The 24209-nt window shown below is 37.7% G+C and overlaps 1 protein-coding gene across 16 annotated transcripts in view; it reads left to right on the top strand.

Moving 5' to 3' along the window:
* Nucleotides 1-24209, top strand: part of KIAA1328 (KIAA1328 ortholog) — a 381988-nt gene that overhangs the window by 321953 nt on the left and 35826 nt on the right. For 13 of the 16 annotated variants that reach the window (XM_027127776.1, XM_027127772.1, XM_027127778.1 and 10 more), the window contains 2 exons: nt 5083-5191; nt 23366-23461. In XM_027127776.1, the coding sequence (XP_026983577.1) occupies nt 5083-5191; nt 23366-23461 (205 nt within the window). Of the gene's footprint in view, nt 1-5082; nt 5192-8085; nt 8200-23365; nt 23462-24209 lie in introns of those variants that run through there. The other 3 variants (XM_027127780.1, XM_027127775.1, XM_027127781.1) reach the window with 2 other exon arrangements.

Below are 24209 nucleotides of genomic sequence, written 5' to 3' on the forward strand. Positions count from 1 at the left end.
CACTGGGACCCAGCACAAAGCAGTACCTCCACAGGAGCCTGGCTAAACCTACCTAGGGGTCTTGGAGGGTCTTGTGGGGAGGCAGGGGTTGGATGTAGCTCACCGTGGGGGTGAGGACACTAGTAGCAGAGGCCCCAGGGAATATTAATTGGCATGAGCTCTCCCAGAGGTCCCCATTTCAGCACCAAGGCCCAGCCCCACCCAACAGCCTGCAGGTTCCAGTGCTGGAATGCCTCAGGCCAAACAACCAGCAAGACAGGAATACAGCCCACCCATCAGCAGACAGTCTGCCTGTCCAAGTCGTACTAAGTCGTACTAAGCTTGCAGCCATCCCAAAACACACCTCCCGACATGGCCTTGCCCACCAGAGGGACAAGACACAACTCCACCCACAAAAGGGCAAGCACCATTCCCTCCCACCAGGAAGCCTGCACAAGACCCTGGACCAACCTCACCCACCAGGGGGCAGACACTAGAAGCAAGAGGAACTACAGTCCTGCAGCCTGCAGAAAGGAGACTACAAACACAGTAAGTTAGACAAAATGAGATGACAAAGAAATATGTTGCAGACGAAGAAGCAAGATAAAGAACCTACAACAACAACTAAATGAAGAGGAGATAGGCAATCTACCTGAAAAAGAATTCAGAGTAATGATAGTGAAGATGATCCAAAATCTCGGAAAAAGGATGGAGACAGACTGAGAAGATACAAGAAATGTTTAACAAAGAGATAGAAGATCTAAAGAACAAACAAACAGAGATGAACAACTGAAATGAAAAATATACTAGAAGGAATCAATAGCAGAATAACTGAGGCAGAAGAACGAATAAGTGAGCTGGAAGACAGAGTGGTGGAAATCACTTCTGCAGAACAGAATAAAGAAAAGCAAATGAAAAGAAATGAAGACCTCTGGGACAACATTAAACTCACCAATATTCACATTATAGGGGTCCCAGAAGAAGAAGAGAAAGAGAAAGGGCCTGAGATTATATATTAATTATAATATTATATTGTATTATATTAATCAAACTGTCAAAAATTAAATACAAAGGAAAAATATTAAAAGCAACAAGGAAAAAGCAACAAATAACATACAAGGGAATCCCCATAATGTTATCAGCTAACTTTTCAGCAGGAACTCTGCAGGCCAGAAGGGAGTGGCACAGTATATTTAAAGTGATGAAAGGGAAAAACCTGCAGCCAAGAATACTCTACCCAGCAAGGCTCTCATTCAGATTCAACAGAGAAATCAAAAGCTTTACAGGGAAGCAAAAGCTAAGAGAATTCAGCACCACCAAACCAGCTTTACCACAAATGCTAAAGGAACTTCTCTAGGCAGGGAGGAAAATAAAGAGGCCACATCTAGAAATAAGAAAATCACAAATGGGAAAGCTCATTGGTAGAGGCAAAAATACAGTAAAAGGAGGAAATCATCCACACACAAATATGATATCTAAATCAGCAGCCATGAGCAGAGGAGAGTACAAATGCAGGAAATGGGAATTGCATTTGAAATGAAGAGACCAGCAACTTAAAACAACCTTGTATATATATAGACTGCTATTTCAAAAGCTCATGGGGAATGCAAACCAGAAAACTACAATAGATAACACACACACAAAAGAAAAAGCAACCCAAACACAATACTAAAGATGGTCATCAAGCCACAAGAGAACAAAAGAGGAAGGGAAGAAAAAAGACCTACAAAAACAAACCCAAAGCAATTAAGAAAATGGCAATAGGAACATACATATCAATAATTACCTTAAATGTAAATGGATTAAATGCTCCAACCAAAAGACATAAACTGGCTGAGTGGATACAAAAACAAGACCCATATATATGCTGTCTACAAGAGATCCACTTCAGACCTAGAGGCACATATAGACTGAAAGTGAAGGGTTAGAAAAAGATATTCCATGCAAATGGATATGAAAAGAAAGCTGGAGTAGCAATACTCATATCTGACAAAATAGAATTTTAAATTAGAAATGACAGTGAAGGACACTACATAATGATCAAGGGATCAATCCATGAAGAAGATATATAGTTCTGGATGTCCTAGCCACAGCAATCAGAGAAGAAAAAGAAATAAAAGGGCTACAAACTGGAAAAGAAGAAGTGAAACTGTCACTGTTTGCAGAGGGCATGATACTTTACATAGAAAATCCTAAAGATGGCACCAGAAAACTACTAGAACTCATCAATGAATTTGGTAAAATTGCAGGATACAAAATTAATACACAGAAATCTCTTGCATTCCTATACACTAACAATGAAAGATCAGAAAGAGAAATTAAGAAAACAATCCTATTTACCATTGCATCCAAAAGAATAAAATACCTAGGAATAAACCTACCTAAAGAGGCAAAAGACCTGTACTCAGAAAATTATAAGATACTGATGAAAAAAAACTTAAAGGTGACACTAACAGATGGAGAGATATACCATGTTCTTGGATTGGAAGAATCAATATTGTGAAAATGACTAGACTACCCAAAGCAATCTCCAGATTCAATGTAATCCCTATCAAATTACCAATGGCATTTTTCACAGAATTAGAATAAAAAATTTTACATTTGTGTGGAAACACAAAAGACCCTGAATAGTTAAAGCAATCTTGAGAAAGAAAAACAGAGGTGGAGGAATCAGGCTCCCTGAATTCAGACTATACTACAAAGCTACAGTAATCAAAACAGTATGGTACTGGCACAAAAGCAGAAATACAGATCAATGAAACAGGGTAGAAAGTCCAGAGGTAAACCCATGCACCTTCGGTCACCTAGTCTATGACAAAGGAGGCAAGAACATACAATGGAGAAAAGATAGTCTCTTCAGTAAGTGGTGCTGGGAAAACTGGACAGCTACATGTAAAAGAATGAAATTAGAACACTCCCTAACACCATACACAAAAATAAACTCAAAATGGATTAAAGACCTAAATGTAAGGCCAGATACTATAAAACTCTTAGAGGAAAACATAGGCAGAACACTCTCTGACATAAATCGCAGCAATATCTTTTTTGATCCACCTCCTAGAGTAATGAAAATAAAAACAAAAATAAATGAATGGGACCTGATTAAACTTAAAACTTTTGCACAGCAAAAGAAACCATCAACAGAAAGAAAGGACAACCCAAAACATGTTAGAAAACATTTGCAAATGAAGCAACTGACCAGGGATTAATCTCCAGAATACACAAGCTGCTCATGCACCTCGTTATCAAAATACAAATAAGCCAATCATAAAATGGGCAGAAGACCTAAATAGACATTTCTCCAAAGAAGACATATAGATGGCCAAAAAGCGCATGAAAATCTGCTCACCACTGCTAATTATTAGAGAAATGCAAATCAAAACTACAATGATACCTCACCTCACACCAATCAGAATGGCCATCATCAAAAAGTCTGCAAATAACCAATGCTGGAGAGGATGTGGAGAAAAGGGAACCCTCTTGCGCTATTGGTGGGAATGTAACTTGATACAGCCACTGTGGAGAACACTATGGAGGTTCCTTAAAAACCTAAAAATAGAACTACCATACGACCCAGCAATGCCACTACTGGGCTTATACCTTGAGAAAACCATAATTCAAAAGGATACATGCACCCCAGTGTTCATTGCAGCACTGTTTACAAGAGCCAGGACATGGAAGCAACCTAAATGTCCATTGACAGAGGAATGGATAAAGAAGAAGTGGTACATATATACAATGGAATATTACTCAGCCATGAAAAAGAACAAAACAATGCCATTTGCAGCAACATGGATGGACCCAGAGATTGTCATACTGAGTGAAGCAAGTCGGAAAGATAAAGACAAATATCATATGATATCACTTATATGTGGAATCTAAAAAAATGGTACAAATGAACTTACAAAACAGAAACAGAGTCACAGATGTAGAAAACAAACTTATGGTTACAAGGGGGAAAGTGGGGAGGCAGGGAAGAGAGATAAATTGGGAGATTGGGATTGACATATACACTACTATATATAAAATAGATAACTAATAAGGACCTACTGTATAACACAGGGAACTCTTCTCAATACTCTGTAATGACCTATATGGGAAAAGAATCTAAAAAAGAGTCGATATATGTATATGTATAACCGATTCACTTTGCTGTACAGCAGAAACTAACACAACATTGTAAATTAACTATACTCCAATAAAATTTTTTTAAAAAATAAAACATTACTGAAGCTCATCCTACAAAAAGCATCTATCAAATAAGAAGCAGGATGAGATGATGTCCAAGGTCTCTTCCAGCTATAACATGAGAATTTGATATGTGAAAAAGCCTTATTGTATTTTTAATAAATAAAAAGTTGGCAATTTTGTTAATTTTTTTTAAAAAGGAGGATAAATTTCTTATTATTAGAAATAATAATAATTATAAAACAAACAAAAGGTCTTTCTGTCCATGCCATCTTAGTCTTGAGCACTCCAGAAGAAGAAAGTAATTATCAACTAAACATTTCTTGCTAGAAAGGAACAAAGGCCAAATCAGCCCTAGAATGGTTAGTTGAGCATCTTACTTGTTTTAACATCTTACTTGTTTTTGCATCTTACTTGTTTAGCGTCTTACATGTTGAGTTCTTTAAAAGAAATATTCAAGATTTATGTCTACCTTGAAAGTTCTGGGGTTAGGATCAATTTAATTTGGAGGGTGTAGAAGTACAAAGTGCTGGAATTATCAATTTTGTCAAAGAGAGGAAAGAACTTTTCTTATGATATTGATAGTTAAAAGGAACAAAATAAACCAGTCTACCTCCTTGGGCATTTTACAATAAACCCAAATCAGCAGGACTTTGATAGGCCATCAGGTTTAAAAACAAAATCTCTAGTTAGTCTGTTATTGCACAAATGCACTTTTTTAAAAACAAGATATTATGGATCACTGATGTTTACAAAACCAAAACAACTCACCGAGTTTTCCATCTGCCATTGTTTCATTTCATGGGGGAAAATGGCGTGCTTCTAAAGCTTGGGGATTCCTATACGAATATATTACTCAGAATAGACTTTTCCTTTTATTAAGTGCCCAAATTATTTCCTTTATTGTTCATGCAGGGACAATGGCAGAAGTTAGAAAAGATGCGTCCACATCTCCTATGACAACAGGAAGCCAAAAGGAGCTTGTAATCACAACCACAGCATCATTGCAACATGACACTCCCCGGTAAGTTTCAGGGATTCTTTGTTTTAATATTCTGCAGATAAGAACTTTTTTTGAGTTATTTAATAAGTATTGAAAAACCTTGACAATTGTTAATGCCTCCTACTCAAGAGAGAGGCCCTTATTTGGAAGCATCTAGATATGACCAGGTTGAACTCATGGAGCCCTTTCCTTTATGCATGCTTTTCCTTAATTGATAATGGCAATTGACAAGGATTTCCACAGAAACACAAAGCTAATCCTGCCTTTCATCAAAAAATCTGTTTAGCAGCAGGTCCTTCCCAACTTATCATGGAATGGTTATACACTTGGACTGTAAGCTTAACTAACTGAATTCATTGATATTAAAAACTGTAGTGGGTTTTGTACTACAGTTAAGTGACTGTCAACATTTACTTATACCAGAGACATTTGAGGAGTTAATACTTTGATCAGCCTTTTCTGGAGTCAGGAAAAGAACTATGTTATTAAAATCTCTCATATCTAATAAGCCAACTCCCATATTATACATTTAAGGCTGAATATATACACATCAACACCAAAGGGGCTTGGTTTATGTTTCCTTGGGGATATGATTGAGCACTTAAATTCCTAGCATCTTATCAGATAAATACAGATTTTAAGACTTAATTAAGAACTTTTGGGAAATGACTCTTAACACAGAGGATAATAATAATGGCTATCATCTATTAAGCATCTACTATGTGCCCAGCCCTTTGTACGCATTATCTGATTTAATCTTCATCACAGCCTATGAGGTGGTACTACTATCATACTCATTTTAAAAATCGGGAAACTAAGGTTCAGAGAGATTGAGTGACTTGCCTAATAAGGTCACATAGCTAGTAAGAGGTAGAGCCAGCATTTCAGACTCCAAAGCCCATGATCTTAAATATTATAATAGTTGACAATGACAACATCCCTATTTTGGAAGCCACCCACAGTCAAAAGAAAATTTAACTAGTTTACCACATTCTTTGTCCATTACTCCTTTCTTTTATTTTTAATGCTACCATGCATGGCATTTTGCCAAAGACCTACAGTGAGTTGTGGCTCTGAAAGGTTGATGGGGCTTCCACCTTGGACCACTTAACATTGTGGATGAACGCTTGTGCTCAGAGAGGATCCATCCTAGCTCATCTTGAGGGATTTCTTTGGAGGAGTTATAGGTAAAGAGGAAAGACAATCTGGATTTTCAAACTTAATGAATTTTCCTATCTTTGACACTAAGATCTTCAATGAGATCTTTAACACTACTCTAATGTGTTTTTGATGATTGCACTTCAGTTTAGAGAAAAGCATGAAAAAGAAGAATAAAATGTTTCCCCAGTAAGGGTTTTATAGTACATCCTCAGTACACATTTTCTGAAATGGCCATATCAACTTTGTAGAGTTTTACAAGCCCAGGTTAAAATTGCTGTGAAGACTCATATCTACAAACCTTAAAAAAAGGATTCTTTATCTATTAGTTCTTAATGCTGCAGTTCAGCTAAATACAGATTCTCAGAAGCTTCTTAAATAATGAGCATTTGGCTAAACAAAACAATGTGCAGCACACCAGATTTTATCCTTAGAAGTGCTTGATGGCCTATCATAGGTCTATTATACAAAGTGCAGAGTTGAAAGAATAAGATTCAGTACTATGAAAATCAGTTACCAGGAAGGCACAGTGGTTGCTTTCCAGACTTCAGAATCAAGATTATTTGATTTATTTTTATTTCAAAGTGTAGAAAAGGCATTTTTTATAGACTGCTTTTACATATAAACTCTTAACGCAAGAGGAAAGCCTGTTGTTCTTCATTCCAAGAAACCTTTGAAAGTACTGAGGAGAACAAGAATAAAAGTCCTTTCCCTGTCCACCCTAAATTCCAAGAATTTTCAAGACCTGCAGAAAAGGATGGGGATGGGACAGATGCCAGTGGGCGACAGGTTTCCTTTGTTCTCTGAAAAGTGCTGGCATCTATAAGAGTCCCATGTGGGTCCATGTGCAGGTGATAAAACCTAGCTTGGCAAAGTCATCTTTCTCATTCACAGTGTACGTTGTTAATTGTTCTCTCTGCTGCGTGTCAATGTAATGTGAAATTTTCATTCTGCATTCAAGATGGGAGAAGTTGTGGCTGAAAATGTTAACATTTGCATTTTTATTTGTTGATTTATTTAAAGGACAGCCTCTCCTACAGCAATCCATCACTTGGTGACACCCCAAATGTGAATAATGTATTGTAGACTTGTGGTTACAATGTGTAATAAGTGCTAGAGACAGTAAAGGAATGTTAATTATGTTGCAAATGTAATATTTATTGACGCATAAAGTTTATTGCTTTCGAGGTTCAATAATACTGACCAGAGGACATTAATATCACTTATCCTGATTTTAGCAGGGCACCTTTGTATGTGGAAATATTCATCTATCTCATGCTAGCAAAATAAATATGTAATTTACAGCACAAGCAAAGAGGGCTTTATAATAGTTTTCTGTGCTGAGACCTGCAGTGCTTCTCTCTTTCCATCTTACTTCCGGCCTCCAATACTGATCACACACCCCTGAGCTGTCCAAGAAAGTCAGCACAGTGGGCATCTCGGTACAGGAGGGTGGCACCACTGAACTAAACAATGCCTTGCATTTCTGCTTGCCTGGAACAGGCAACACCCACAGACCATTCCACCAGGAGAGAGAACTGGAGGGGCTTTTCTCTGTCATTCCGAACACCTGGTGGGTAGGTGAGCCTTTGCTCAGAAAGTTGAACAAATACCTTTCCTGCCATGACACTGAGTCAGAGTTTACCAATTCTACTTGATCCTCAGGTCTCCAATGTGGAGCCAGAGCTGGGCAAGTTACCAATGAATTTGTTAGGAGCACAAATGTTGCTGATAATTACCCCTTTTGTACCTTGCAGAATTAGCTGTGTCCATTGCCAGCATACAGACCTTATAAGAAATCTCTGAGACCCAGAGCAAAAGAAGTTAACGTTAATTAACAACCATCAGCTGTAACTGTCATCCCCATTAAGATGCAGAATTGTGTATTTCTTCATTATAAATAAGCTTTCTAATTGTACTTGATGTATGCCAATTTCATCAAACAGTATACTTGCAACAGGCAGATATTTGCATTAAGGTAGCTTTGGATCTTCAAATCTTTTATTTCAAATTTGACCAAGGAGAAAAGTCTGTTGCATGCAGTATATTTTTTCTATGTTGGTGTCTTTTTTCTATTCAGGTATGTAAATCTGGAACATTTTATATTAAAATGAAGACTATCTTCTGGAATTGTTCAGTGAAACAGATATCTTGTCACTTTTTAAAATACCGGTGGAGTTTCTATCTCTCAGTCATATGACAGCGCAATAATGATTCCTTCCAAACTGATAGACAGAGGTAAATACCAGGCCTGCAGCAGCAGGCTTACACGCTCAGCCTCTGAAGTAAAAGGTTACTAAGGCTCCTTCTCTCTGTTCTTTCCTGACTCGTAAGAGTTAAGACTGGTACTCTTGACCTCTTTTTTTATTTTTCCCTGTGAGATGTGAAGAGAGAAAGACTGATCTCACCAAATCATGCCCAATTAGTGAATTTTTGGAACTGGAACTGTAGTTAGCCTATTTCTAGGAAGCACTGTTCACCTCACTACTCTAGGTTTTTTCAGAAAGATTCGTTTTTATCACAACACCAAGTTGATGTTTTTTGTTTTACTTGTTTGGTTTGTTTTTTGAGCTATGTCAAGAGGGATGATTTTGTAGAGCTTGTTTTTTTTGTTGAGGGAGGTTGGAAAATATTTGTGTATGTGCTTTGAAGGACTTAATAGCTTATTTGGGGAACTTTTAAAAATTAATAGCTTAATTTGTTCTTTTTTTTTTAAGACCTTGTTCCTTTGCTGTCAGACCATACGCTTTATGTGTTCTGAAATTTTTGCTGTAAGTTTCCACCTTGCCGAGCTTTCTATAGAGCAATTCCCAGTGCACAGTCATGCTCACAGGCAACTGTTCACACACGGCTGACTTGAAGGTGGCTTGTGGAGACTCCTTGCCCACTGAGTTTGAGATTGAGGGACCCAGGCTCAGAATATTGGGAACCTGAGACCACACTCTGCCAACCCAGGCTGGAAGGATCCAAGTACCCTGCAATCTAAAACTTAAACTTCTGTCTTGAAGACAGTGTTTTTCTATGTCTTCTTTGGGAAAATGTCTATTCAGGTCCTTTGCCCATTTTTTCATCAGACTCTTTGCTTTTTGCTGTTGAGTTGTAAGAGTTCCTTATATATTTTGGATATTAACCCCTTAATCAGATGCATAGCTTGCAGATATTTGAATCCCCATCTGTAGGTTGCCTTTTCACTTTGTTGAATGTTTCCTTTGCGGTGCAGAAGCTTTTTTATTTGATGTAGTCCCACTGGTTTATTTTTGCTTTTGTTGCTTGAGCCTTTGGTGTCACACGCAAAAAATCATTTTGAAGGCTAATGTCAGGAGCTTTCTCCCTGTGTCTTCTTCTAGGAGTTTTATAGTCGCTGATCTTACATTTCAGTCTTTAATCCACCTTGAGTTGATTTTTGTGTATAGTGTAAGATGAGGGTCCAGTTTCATTCTTTTGCATGTGGATATTCAGTTTTCCCACATGCTGTCCTATTTATTGAAGAGGTTATCCTTTCCCCGTTGCATATCTTGACACCCTTGTTGAAAATCAATTGACCATTTATGCTTGGGTTTATTTCTGGGCACTTGACTCTCTCCAGTGAGTCTATGTGTCTTTTTTTATGCCAGTACCATACTGTTTGTAATATAATTTGAAATCAAGAAGTGGGATTCCTCCAACTTTGCTCTTCTTTCTCAAGATTGCTTTGGCTATTCATAGTCTTTTGTGGTTCCATATGAATTTTAAGGTTGTTTTTCCTATTTCTACAAAAAATTTCATTGGAATTTTGTTAGAGATTACATTGAATCTGTATATCACTTTGGGTAGTATCACTATTTTAACAATTTTAATTATTTTAATCCATGAACACAGGATATCTTTCCATTTACTTGTGTCTTTTTCAATTCTTTTCTTCAATGTTTTATAGTTTTCAGTGTACAAATCTTTCACCTCCTTGATTAAATTTATTCCCAAGTATTTTATTCTTTCTTATGCTATCATAAATGAGATTTTTTTCTTGATTTCCTTTTCTGATAGATCATTGTTGGTGTAAAGAGACACAACTAATTTTTGTATCTTGATTTTGTATCCTGCAGCTTCACCAAATTCATTTATTAGTTCTAACAGGTTTTTTGTGTGTGTGGAGTCTTTAGGGTTTCCTACATATAAAACCATGTCATTCAAAGAGATAATTTTACTTCTTAACTATTTGGATGTCTTTTACTTCTTTCTTTCTTCTGATCCCAAACTTCATTGTTTTTTCATTTTCTCACACTGTGTGAAACTTGAATTTTGTTCTTAGGTGTAGGCACTAAGCCTATAAAATTCTGATTTAGAGTAGGAATCCGACAAAGTTACTTTAGGAGTTAGAATTTGGTTTTTGTTTGTTTGTTTGTTTTTGCGGTAGGCGGGCCCCTCACTGTTGTGGCCTCTCCCGTTGCGGAGCACAGGCTCCGGACGCGCAGGCTCAGCGGCCATGGCTCACGGGCCCAGCCCCTCCGCGGCATGTGGGATCTTCCCGGACCGGGGCACGAACCCGCATCCCCTGCATCGGCAGGTGGACTCTTAACCACTGCGCCACCAGGGAAGCCCTAGAATTTGTTTTTATAACTTGATAGGAAGAAACTTAGTCTTACACAGAAGGGGAAGTGCTGTGTTTCTATTACACACAACAGCCAAATTGCAACGCTTTCTTGCACTTGTGCCCAGAATCCTAACTGTAACAAAATCCTTTTTTTAAAAAATCAGACTTTTTTCTCACCTGTACATTCACACAAATATTTTTAGAACTTAACCAGATCCCCTCATGTGCCTAGCACATAATGTGTTATCCTTCCAAGGTAGAGAAAGAGGAACTAAATTAAAATCCCAAACCTCAAACTAGAGCCTTACAGGCACTACTTGGGTTTATGTGGTAGGTTTGAATAGCAGAACTCATTGCTGCTATACAATAGAGCACATGAGTGGTGACCATATGTGGCAATACTGGCTACTATTCACTGAATGCCTATTATGTCTCAGATCTTGTGTTGGGCAAGTTCGGCTATGTCCTTTCACAATATATGTTCATACAAATTACGTAGCATTGTAAAGCTCTTTTTGATGACTATTAAAATTCATTTTCAAAGTATTAGATAGATTTTCTTCTTAGATTTTTTTCAAAATGATTTCCAAAAGTGTGGGCTTCTAGGCCAAGAACTATCATTTTAGCTTTATATGCCCTCCAAATAATAGTTTACACACTACACACAATCAAAATGCTATTTACTATAACTTTTCCATTTTGTGTATATTGCAAATAACAAAATAAAAACAAAATTGAATGATATATTGCACATAAATGATGACAATAAAAAGGGATAATCCAAAAACTTCAGAAAATAATTGGTTGAATATGTAAAAGAAAATATGAAGTTATAAATACACCTGTCTTCCATATCAGGAGGATGAAAAGTCCAGCCATTCAAAAGGATTTTTATTGAAGCTAGGTTGATAAATTGAAATTCCCTGCTGGCAGGTACATTACTACCAAGAACAGCTGAATGCATGGAAATTTTTAGGTGTTTGATGAAAAGATGTTCCTTTTAATTAAGCCATGATTTGGGGGTGTTACTGTAATAATTCCCACTGTTAAAAGCCGTTAATATAATCATCCATTCCTCTTGCAAACACTGCTTATAGAGTGTGTAAATTAAGAAAACAGAAACAAATAGGCTAAGTAGAAATAATAAAGACACAGTATAATTCCAAGAAATGAATTCAGTTTGAGGAATCTTGTCAAGACACTCTTGACATAGGATGAACTTACAGTAGGGAAAGTGTACATTACAACAGTTTATGCTTACTAGCCACTTAGAGTTCTAGTCCTTGGCTTCAGGAAATCTCTCTAAATTCTAGGGGAAGGGATTATAAGAGCTATTTTATTGCTCACACTTTTCTATATCTTCCAGATATTCTATAACAACAATGTATTATGTAGTTTTAAAAACAATATTTAAAAAGAAACAAAGGGCACACATTTATAGGAGGTAAACCCATTTCAAAATTTTATGCTCTGTAGTTCCAAGTAGTTGCAAAAAATCTAAGGTTACCCTTGGAACATAAGACATAATTATGTTCTTTGTTGAGCCAGCAGTAGGTGAGGATTATGCTTCCTGGTGGGTCTTCTCCAGGGCACTGAATTCTGGAAAATGCTGCAATTAGTGACATCTGTTCAGTATTGCCAGTTCCTGCTATCATTTCAGTTTTTGGCCTCGTCAGCGCTGTTTTAGACTTGTGCCTTTGGTCCAAGATTATCAAATTCCCTTCACTTCAATGTTAAGAAACATTTGTTGAGTGCCACTTGCTGTCCTAGGCACTTAAATGCTTTTATAAAAATTCTTTTATGGGGGCTTCCCTGGTGGTGCAGTGGTTGGGAGTCCACCCGCCGATGCAGGGGACATGGGTTCGTGCCCCGGTCCGGGAAGATCCCACATGCCGCGGAGCGGCTGGGCCCGTGAGCCATGGCCACTGAGCCTGCGCATCCGGAGCCTGTGCTCCGCAACGGGAGAGGCCACAACAGTGAGAGGCCCACGTACCGCAAAAAAAAAAAAAAAAAAATTCTTTTATGTATGTTACCTAATGTGATCCTCACAATCATGAGAAAACAAAGCTCAGAGAGGCAATAGAACATTTAAGAGCCCAGGGGTAATAATTATAACACCTAGGTTTATAGGCCTAGGTTTGAATGCTAGCCTATGTGATTTTGAACAAATCACTTAGTTTAATCTATAAAATGGGGGTAATAATATCTCCCTCATAGTCTGGTCATGATGGTTAAGCAACATAGTTTATATAAAGTACTTAGCAGAGTCTTGGTACCTGGCTAATAGTAGTTGTCATTGTAGAACTTCCTAGGACCGTACAAGCAATAAGAAACAGAGCTCAGATTTGGACCTTGCTATTGTAATTCTAAACTCTATGTGCGTTCCCTGACAAAAGGTTAGGAATAGGGTTAGACTCATCTCAGAGGTGGGCGATAGGGTTGTATTTTTTAATATTCACCATGGAAACATGCTTGCAAACATGCCTGAACCTGATTCCTTATGTGAAAATAAGAGTATTAATAACTGCCTTGCAAATTTGCTCAGAGGATTAAACGTGACTAGGTATCCAAAGCCTTAACTTGGTTCTGGGCCACAGTGTGCCCTCTGTGTTAGCTTCTTTCTCTATGCTCTGGGCAGCAAGATTTTGGGGGGCACCTGGAGCACAGTACATGTGAATGACACAGGCTCCCCCTTGCCAAATGTACTGAGTGACAGTGTTGTGCAGAAACGTGGCTTAGAAGCAAACTGAATAACCCTGCATTCAAAGTTACTGATAATGGATTTCTTCTCATAATTAGCTCTTTGTAAAAATTCTGAAAGGGCTTAATTCCCTTCAGAGCAGTGGTTCTAAAATCTATCTGCACATTGAAATCGCTTAGGAACCTTTGACAAAGTACCTGTTTCTAGGCCTCACCTGGATTCATTGAACCAGATTAATTGAACCAGGCGGATTCTCAACCACTGCGCCACCAGGGAAGTCCCTGCATTGGGATTTGATTGCTTAGATAACGTCTCACAATTGTTTTCACTTAGTATAGAATATATACCACTCCATTATCTTGTGTTCAGCCATATCATAGAGCTTTTTCTACTTAGGCCTATGGCCAGTTCTTTGTTTTGGTTTTCTCAAATTAAAAATCCTTGCATGTAGACAGGCAACATGGCTTACAGGAAAGGCCTTGAGAATTAAAGTCCAAAGACCTGTATTCATCCTGCCTCACAGCTTAGCAGTAGCAAAGCCTTGGCAAAGTCCCTTGACCACATGGAACCTCAGTTTTCCAGCTGTCCATCCTATGTCTGAACCATACCCTTTGTTTAGAGATGAAATCAAAATGAAAACATGTACATCTATCTCTCGATTTCAGAGTAATTTACACATTTTGAGGAGAAAATAATAAAGAGATGAGTATTTTCAAAAATAATTAAATATGGACTTCCCTAGTGGCACAGTGGTTAAGAGTCACCTGTCAATGCAGGGGACACGGGTTAGAGCCCGTGCTCCGCAACAAGAGAAGCCACTGCAATAAGAAGCCCACACACCACAACGAAGAGTAGCCCCTGCTCGCTGCAACTAGAGGAAGCCCACGCGCAGCAACAAAGGCCCAACACAGCCAAAATAATAATAATAATTAATTAATTTTAAAAAATTAAGTAATTGATTTCAGAATAACATGGTTTAAACTTCTCTTCGAAATCTTTGGGTTTTCCGCTGGCCGGTAGTTTAGAAATGCTAAGTAGATAAGCAAACTTGGCACCACGTCATTCATAGCACAGGGAAGAGCCATTCCTCGGATATCTTTGGCCTTCCCAGTTGACAGGGGGCCAGGTATAATTTACGTTTCCTGAGATTATGCTCTGTGAACATGCGTTTACTGAAGGTTTTTTCATTTTTAGGTTTAAACGAAACTGTGTCTGGAAAACATTAGATTTTACTTTAGGAAGGACACTAGGAGAAAAACAGAAAGAAGTTAGTCCCCCTTGAAGTCCAAATTGAGGTCATTAGTCATATTGAAAAAGGTTACTGTATATTAGTGTAGGCTACATGCTTTGCCTTAGGAAAAGAATGGTCAGGATTGTGCATGATAGTGCCAAGTATGCCACTGAGTAAATCAAAGACATTATCAGTGAGAATACTTACAGTGAAGAGAACAGAATAATGTAGTAGTTAATGGTCATTGACTAATGCATTTTCAGCTCAGTTGGACACTTTTGTACACTGTTTATATATTCAAATATATGTATTGATATGTGTATATGTACCACTTTTAACATATTTAACACTTTTCATATTTTCCCCATAAATTATTTGCTTTTGATATTAATAAGCTCCCCCCCAAAAAGATATGACAGTCCTTTATTTTCTTTCAATCTACCTTCTCTTTATTTCTTGTGGAGAAATTCATTTTGACATTTTGTATTACCTGTAAACTTTTGTGAGTTTAACCACAAAACTTAAGAGACAGGTACATATGAAAGTTATTTGCAAATAATAAAGGGAAACACATAAATATTTTATTTATGTGTTTACTTATGTGTAATTAAGGCTAATTATTTATGTGTAATTAATTTATGTGTTTATGTGTTAAATATTTTATTTATGTGTTTATTTATGTGTAATTAAGGCTAATAATTTATGTGTAATTAATTTATGTGTTTATGTGTAATTAAGGATAATTATTTTCATTAGCCTTAAGACTTCTGGGATATGTCTTCTATATCTTTGTAGGGAATATGAATGAGCCACTTGCTGTACAAATCCTAACATTATCCATGAAAGAAAGAGTCCAAGTTGGTCTTGAAGCTCAAGAGTAATTGGCCATTGCATTACCTGTTTACTTACCAAGCATTTCATTGATTTTCTTTCTGTCGTGGGTGCATACTAAAGTAAGACTATTACTGAGATTGAAAGCGCATCATCTCGTTGCTTTGTACTTGTCCTTAAATGCTGTAAAATGATCAACTTGTCTGGAATGTAAGCCTCTTGGCCAGCAAGGAGAGAGTAATTACTATTATACATGAGAGGCTATTTCTTCCTTTGGGAAAGCTGGAAAATTCTGAGGTGGATTGTGACTTGTATTAGAATAGGGTCGCTGCTTCAGGATTTCCCTGTCACAGGACATGGGCTACTTGAAAACCAGAGCCAATCATTAGAGCCGAGAAGGCTCCAGCCTAATACCAGGATGGCAAGTTATTTAGAAAGCAGACCAACCTTGTATACAATTGCATGTCTTGTAAATGCCTTGCGGGCAGTTGTGTTTCTTAGCATACATGGAGAATTCATCCTTTATACATTTTTTTTTTTGTGGTACGCGGGCCTCTCACTGTTGTGGCCTCTCCTGTTGCGGAGCACAGGCTCTGGACGCACAGGCTCAACGGCCATGGCTTACAGGCCCAGCCGCTGCGCGGCATGTGGGATCTTCCTGGACCGGGGCACGAACCCGTATCCCCTGCATCGGCAGATGGACTCTCAACCACTGCGCCACCAGGGAAGTCCCCAAGATCTTTTCTTAGCTAGTCACTGCTGGCAAAGAAATCAAAAATTCTCCTTCACACAACTATTTATTTGAAAGAGAAAAGGAAACATTGTAGTAGAGGAAGCTGTCAGTATAAGGAAATGTCTAGAATAAGTTAATAGCAAACCAGGTGCAAACAAATCGGAACTTATTATTTAAATTGGATATTTGATTAAAACGAATTTTTTAGATGAAATAAAAAGCTTACCTCCTGAAGTTTTCCATATCAGAGGTTGAAGATCAAAGATATCACAGAATTAGAATTATAGCTTACTATCATAGATTATTTAACATTAACTTCTAAGAGATGTATTCATTTAGCCTTTACAAAAATTATGGAATACTGTGTGGCCTACAATAAACTCTTTCAAATTTACCTTCTTGCCACCACCTGCAGCCTATAGTCCAGTCAGGTTTAACTACTGAATGAGATCAATTGGCTATGACACAGGCACCCAGCTCTCACTCCCTCATCATGCCAACTCTAATCCTTTTTATTTATTTATTTTTGTAACCTTTTAGAGGGCTGTTGGGTAGGGGCGAGGGGAGAGCCATTCAAGGATATGTTTGCTAATTTGTTTTTTTTTGTTTTGTTTCGGGTTTTTTTTTTTAATTTTTTAAAAAATTTATTTATTTAATTTATTTACTTTGGGCTGCATTGGGTCTTTATTGCTGCATGCAGGCTTTCTCTAGTTGTGGTGAGCGGGAGCAGTGCAACGGGCTTCTCATTGCAGTGGCTTCTCTTGTTGCAGAGCACGGGCTCTAGGCATGCGGGCTTAGTAGTTGTGGTGCACAGGCTTAGTTGCTCTGCAGCATGAGGGATCTTCCCAGACCAGTGCTCAAACTCGCGTCCCCTGTATTGGCAGGCAGATTCTTAACCACTGCGCTACCAGGGAAGCCCTTGTTTCGATTTTTAATAGCAGCTTTATTGAGATATAATTCACAGATGATAAAATTTACTCCAGAATGTATTTTTTTTGAATTTTTGAATTTTATTTTATTTTTTTATACAGCAGGTTCTTATTAGTCATCAGTTTTATCCACATCAGTATATACATGTCAATCCCAATCGCCCAATTCATCCCACCACCACCACCACCCCCTGCTGCTTTCCTCCCTTGGTGTCCATACGTTTCTTCTCTACATCTGTGTCTCAATTTCTGCCCTGCAAACTGGTTCATCTGTATCATTTTTCTAGGTTCCGCATATATGCATTAATATACAATATTTGTTTTTCTCTTTCTGACTTACTTCACTCTGTATGACAGTCTCTAGATCCATCCACGTCTCAACAAATGACCCAATTTCGTTCCTTTTTATGGCTGAGTAATATTCCATTGTATATATGTACCACATCTTCTTTATCCATTCGTCTGTCGATGGGCATTTAGGTTGCTTCCAAGACCTGGCTATTGTAAATAGTGCTGCAATGAACATTGGGGTACATGTGTCTTTTTGAATAATGGTTTTCTCTGGGTATATGCCCAGTAGTGGGTATTGCTCGATCATATGGTAATTCTATTTTTAGTTTTTTTAAGGAACCTCCATACTGTTCTTCATAGTGGCTGTATCAATTTACATTGCCACCAACAGTGCAAGAGCATTTCCTTTTCCCCACACCCTCTCCAGCACTTGTTGTTTGTAGATTTTCTGAGGATGCCCATTCTAACTGGTGTGAGGTGATACCTCATTGTAGTTTTGATTTGCATTTCTCTAATAATTAGTGATGTTGAGCAGCTTTTCATGTGCTTCTTGGCCATCTGTATGTCTTCCTTGGAGAAATGTCTATTTCGGTCTTCTGCCCAGTTTTGGATTGGGTTGTTTGTTATTTTAATATTGAGCAGCATGTGCTGTTTATATATTTAGGAAATTAATCCTTTGTGCGTTGATTTGTTTGCAAATATTTTCTCCCGTTCTGAGGATTGTCTTTTCGTCTTGATTATGGTTTCCTTTGCTGTGCAAAAATTTTGAAGTTTCATTAGGTCCCATTTGTTAATTTTTGCTTTTATTTCCATTACTCTACGAGGTGGATCAAAAAAGATCTTGCTGCGATTTATGTCAAGGAGTGTTCTTCCTCTAAGAGTTTTATAGTGTCCGGTCTTACATTTAGGTCTCTAATCCATTTTGAGTTTATTTTTGTGTATGGTGTTAGGGAGTGTTCTAATTTCATCCTTTTACATGTAGCTATCCAGTTTTCCCAGCACAACTTATTGAAGAGACTGTCTTTTCTCCATTGTATACCCTTGCCTCCTTTGTCATAGATTAGTTGACCATAGGTGCGTGGGTTTATCTCTGGGCTTTCTATCTTCCATTGATCTATGTTTCTGTTTTTGTGCCAGTACCACATTGTCTTGATTCCTGTAGCTTTGTAGTATAGCCTGAAGTCAGGGAGTCTGATTCCTCCCGCTCCATTTTTCTCCCTCAGGACTGCTTTGGCTATTTGGGATCTTTTGTGTCTCCATACAAATTTTAAGATTTTTTGTTCTAGTTCCATAAAAAATGCCATTGCTAATTTGATAGGGATTGCATTGAATCTGTAGATTGCTTTGGGTAGTAGAGTCATTTTCACAATATTGATTCTTCCAATCCAAGAACATGGTATATCTCTCCATCTGTTGGTATCATCTTCAATTTCTTTCATCAGTGTCTTATAGTTTTCTGCATACAGGTCTTTTGTCTCCCTAGGTAGTTTTATTCCTAAGTATTTTATTCTTTTTGTTGCAGTGGTAAATGGGAGTGCTTCCTTAATTTCTCTTTCAGATTTTACATCATTAGTGTATCGGAATGCAAGAATTTCTGTGCATTAATTTTGTATCCTGCAGCTTTACCAAATTCATTGATTAGCTTTAGTAGTTTTCTGGTAGCATCTTTAGGGTTCTCTATAGTATCATGTCATCTGCCAACAGTGACAGTTTTACTTCTTTGTTTCCAATTTGTATTCATTTTATTTCTCTTGCTTCTCTGATTGTTGTGGCTAGGACTTGCAAGCTATGTTGAATAATAGTGGAGAGAGTGGACATCCTTATCTTGTTCCTGATCTTAGAGGAAATGCTTTCAGTTTTTTACCATTGAGAATGATGTTTGCTGTGGGTTTGTCATATATGGCCTAATTATGCTGAGGTAGGTTCCCTCTCTGCCCACTTTTTGGAGAGTTTTCGTCATAAATGGGTGTTGAATTTTGTCAAAAGCTTTTTCTGCATCTATTGAGATGATCATATGGTTTTTATTCTTCAATGGTGTATCACATTGATTGATTTGCATATATTGAGGAATCCTTGTATCCCTGGGATAAATCCTACTTGATCATGGTGTATGATCCTTTTAATGTGTTGTTGGATTCTGTTTGCTAGTATTTTGTTGAGGATTTTTGCATCTATATTCATCAGTGATATTGGTCTGTAATTTTCTTTTTTTGTAGTATCTTTGTCTGGTTTTGGTATCAGGGTGATGGTGGCCGCATAGAATGAGTTTGGGAGTGTTCCTTCCTCTGCAATTTTTTGGAAGAGTTTCAGAAGGATAGGTGTTAGCTCTTCTCTAAATGTTTGATAGAATTCACCTGTGAAACCATCTGGTCCTGGACTTTTGTTTGTTTGGAAGATTTTTAATCACAGTTTCAATTCATTACTTGTGATTGGTCTGTTCATATTTTCTATTTCTTCCTGGTTCAGCCTTGGAAGGTTATACCTTTGTAAGAATTTGTCCATATCTTCCAGGTTGTCCATTTTATTGGTATAGAGTTGCTTGTAGTAGTCTCTTAGGATGCTTTGTATTTCTACAGTGTCTGTTTTAGCTTCTCCTTTTTCATTTCTAATTTTATTGATTTGAGTCCTCTCCTCTTTTTCTTGATGAGTCTGGCTAATGGTTTATCAATTTTGTTTATCTTCTCAAAGAACCAGCTTTTAATTTTATTGATCTTTGCTATTTTTTTCTTTGTTTCTGTTTCATTTACTTCTGCTCTGATCTTTATGATTTCTTTCCTTCTGCTAAATTTCGGTTTTGTTTGTTCTTCTTTCTCTAGTTCCTTTAGGTGTAAGGTTAGGTTGTTTATTTGAGATTTTCTTGTTTCTTGAGGTAGGCTTGTATTGCTATAAACTTCCCTCTTAGAACTGGTTTTGCTGCATCCCATAGGTTTTGGATTTCGTGTTTTCATTGTCATTTGTCTCTAGGTATTTTTTGTTTTCTTCTTTGATTTCTTCAGTGATCTCTTGGTTATTTAGTAATGTATTGTTTAGCTTCCATGTGTTTGTTTTATTTATGTTTTTTTTCCTGTAATTAACTTCTAATCTCATAGCGTTATAGTCAGAAAAGATGCTTGATATGATTTTAATTTTCTTATATTTACTGAGGCTTGATCTGTGACCCAAGATGTAATCTATCCTGGAGAACGTTTTGTGCACACTTGAGAAGAAAGTGTAATCTGCTGTTTTTGGATGGAATGTCCTATAAATATCAATTAAATCTACCTGGTCTATTGTGTCATTTAAAGCTTGTGCTTCCTTATTAATTTTCTGTCTGGATGATCTGCCCATTGAGTGAGGTGTTAAAGTCCCCCATTATTACTGTGTTTCTGTCGATTTCCTCTTTTCTAGCTGTTAGCAGTTGCCTTATGTACTGAGGTGCTCCTATGTTGGGTGTATTTATATTTATAATTGTTATATCTTCTCCTTGGATTGATCCCTTGATCATTATGTAGTTTCCTTCCTTGTCTCTTGTAACATTCTTTATTTTAACATCTAGTTTTTCTGATATGAGTATTGCCACTCCAGCTTTCTTTTGGTTTCCATTTGCATGGAATATCTTTTTCCATCCCCACACTTTCAGTCTGTATGTGTCCCTAGGTCTGAAATGGGTCACTTGTAGACAGCATATATGTGGGTCTTGTTTTTGTATCCATTCAGGCAGCCTGTGTCTTTTGGTTGGAGCATTTAATCCATTCACATTTATCTTAATTATTGATATGTATGTTCCTGTGACCATTTTCTTAATTGTTTTGGGTTTGTTTTTGTAGGTCCTTTTCTTCTCTTGTGTTTCCCACTTAGAGAAGTTCCTTTAGCATTTGTTGTAGAGCTGGTTTGGTGGTGCTGAATTCTCTTAGCTTTTGCTTGTCTGTAAAGCTTTTGATTCCTCCATCAAATCTGAATGAGATTCTTTCCAGGTGGAGTAATCTTGGTTGTAGGTTCTTCCCTTTCATTACTTTAAGTATATCATGCCACTGCCTTCTGGCTTGTAGAGTTTCTGCTGAGAAATCAGCTGTTAACCTTATGGGAGTTCCCTTGTATGTATTTTTTTTTCTTTTTTTTCCTTTTTTTGCAGTACGCGGGCCTCTCACTGTTGTGACCTTTCCCGTTGTGGAGCACAGGCTCCGGATGTGCTGCAGGCTCAGCGGCCATGGCTCATGGGCCCAGCCGCTCCGCGGTATGTGGGATCTTCCCGGGCCGGGGCACGAACCCGTGTCCCCTGCATCGGCAGGCGGACTCTCAACCACTGCGCCACCAGGGAAGCCCCACTTGTCTGTTTTTTGTCTTTTTTCCCTTGCTGCTTTCAGTAATTTTTCTTTGTCTTTAACTTTTGCCTATTTGATTACTGTGTGTCTCGGCATGTTTCTCCTTGGGTTTATCCTGTATGGGACTCTCTGCACTTCCTAGACTTGGGTGGTTATTTCCTTTCCCATGTTGGGGAAGTTTTTGACTAGAATATCTTCAGATATTTTCTTCGGTCCTTTCTCTCTCTCTTCTCCTTCTGGGACCCCTATAATGCGAATGTTGTTGCATTTAATGTTGTCCCAAAGCTCTCTTAGGCTGTCTTCATTTCTTTTCATTCTTTTTTCTTTATTCTCTTCCACAGCAGTGAATTCCACCACTCTGTCTTCCAGGTCACTTATCCATTCCTCTGCCTCAGTTATTCTGCTTTTGATTCCTTCTAGTGTAGTTTTCATTTCAGTTATTTTATTGTTCATCTCTACTTGTTTGTTCTTTAATTCTGCTGGGTCTTTGTTAAACATTTCTTGCATCTTCTTGATCTTTGCCTCCATTCTTTTTCCTAGGTCCTGGATCATCTTCACTATCATTATTCTGAATTGTTTTTCTGGGGTTTTATCTTGTTCCTTCATCTGGTACATAGCCCTCTGCCTTTTCATCTTGTCTATCTTTCGTGAATGTGGTTTTTGTTCCACAGGCTGCAGGATTGTAGTTCTTCTTGCTTCTGCTGTCTGCCCTCTGGTGTTTGAGGCTATCTAAGAGGCCTCTGCTAGTTTCCTGATGGGAGGGACTGGTGGTGGGTAGTGCTGGCTGTTGCTCTCTGCTAATTTGTTTTTAAAGAAACTGACACCAGTGAATTGGCAATAATTGCTTAAGCACCTGTGCTTACTTGGGACAATTGTGGTGGAATATATATCTTTAAAAGTGATATTTTAAACCACCTATAATCCTTCTACCCACTGTTAATAGTTTAGTATTTGGTATATTTCCTTCTAATACTTTTTTTTTTCTTTCACTTCTTATATACTTCTTTTTTAGACTAACTCTTTCTAAATTGCAAAATATCTGGAAGTTTAAAAAGCAAAAACTCTTCTTTGTGTTAACCATTCCATGAATAAATAAGAAAGAGGTAGGCGAGAATTAGCAGTGCTAAATAAAAGTGCATAGATAGACCTGTTAGCAAGGTTGATTGTTGGAATGAGAATGTACATGTTTCTCTCATAAGTTACCTTAGGGGTGCTACAATGTGATTGTGTTTCCAATAAAACTTCCCTCCTTTTTTCTTCTTTATTGGATCTATACACAAATTTAATCAGAAGTATAAATCACTGCTATAAACGTATGGTATATTCTAAACATGACTCCCATGTCTACCTTTTAGATGAGAAAAATATGTATTAAAGTTAAATCTCACTGTGAGAATGAATTTCTTTGTAGAGGAAAAAAAGAGTGATTAAATGTAATCTTCCTGGTTAGGAGTAATGCGAGACAAAGGTGTTTGCTGGAGGATACCATTCCTATTTGCCAGTCGCCATGCTGTTTTGCAAGTTTTCAGAAGCAGAGGCAGCGTTGGTAAGCCATATTGCTTTACCTTCCAGGCATCTGGAGTTTGAGCTAAGAAAGAATATTATTGTCTTGCTCTTAGCCTCTCTTAAGACACCAAAGTAAGGTTGGATTTCACCTTAGCATACGCCATTTATTTATTCTCTTACTTCCTTCCTTACATTTTATCATTAACTTTGACCCAAACAATGGACGTCAGGTTCAGTTACTATACTGGCTCCATGCCAGCTCTAATGAGCCAGGAGATCCTGGCCTTCCCATCAGTCTTCATCAGTTTCAGTCTTTCTTACTGACACCTCTTGTATTTCAATATCAAATTTATTGTGCTTTTCCTTGTCATCCAATTTTCTAAATACTTCCAAACTGGGATAGATAGTTGATCTGTCTGGGTCTTGTTACTGCCGGAGCCAGTGGCTTCCCCAGTCTTGGTAATGCTCTGTCAAAACTCTGGTTTCTTCCCCATCAGTTTCTGCTTTTTCCATTCCATGTGTTTACAGCAACTGAAATATTTTCATCCTATTTTGTTTTTTCCTCTGTTGACTCCCCTTCCTTTCCTCCCTTTCTACTGAATCATTCTAATTTTCCTAGCATCAGTAAAGCCCATTGAAAGAAGTTAGAACAGTAAATCAGACATAGTTTCTTGCATTATTTCTTATCCATACCTGCCTCCCCACCACCACCCCCCAGTAACAAAGCAATATGGGAAGAACATTAGGTGTACTCTAATCACATCTCTTATGGTGGTCTGGGTCACAGG

Source organism: Aethalodelphis obliquidens, unplaced genomic scaffold, assembly GCF_003676395.1.
Source record: "Aethalodelphis obliquidens isolate GAN/ISIS:26980383/991018 unplaced genomic scaffold, ASM367639v1 scaffold32, whole genome shotgun sequence".
Taxonomy (NCBI): domain Eukaryota; kingdom Metazoa; phylum Chordata; class Mammalia; order Artiodactyla; family Delphinidae; genus Aethalodelphis; species Aethalodelphis obliquidens.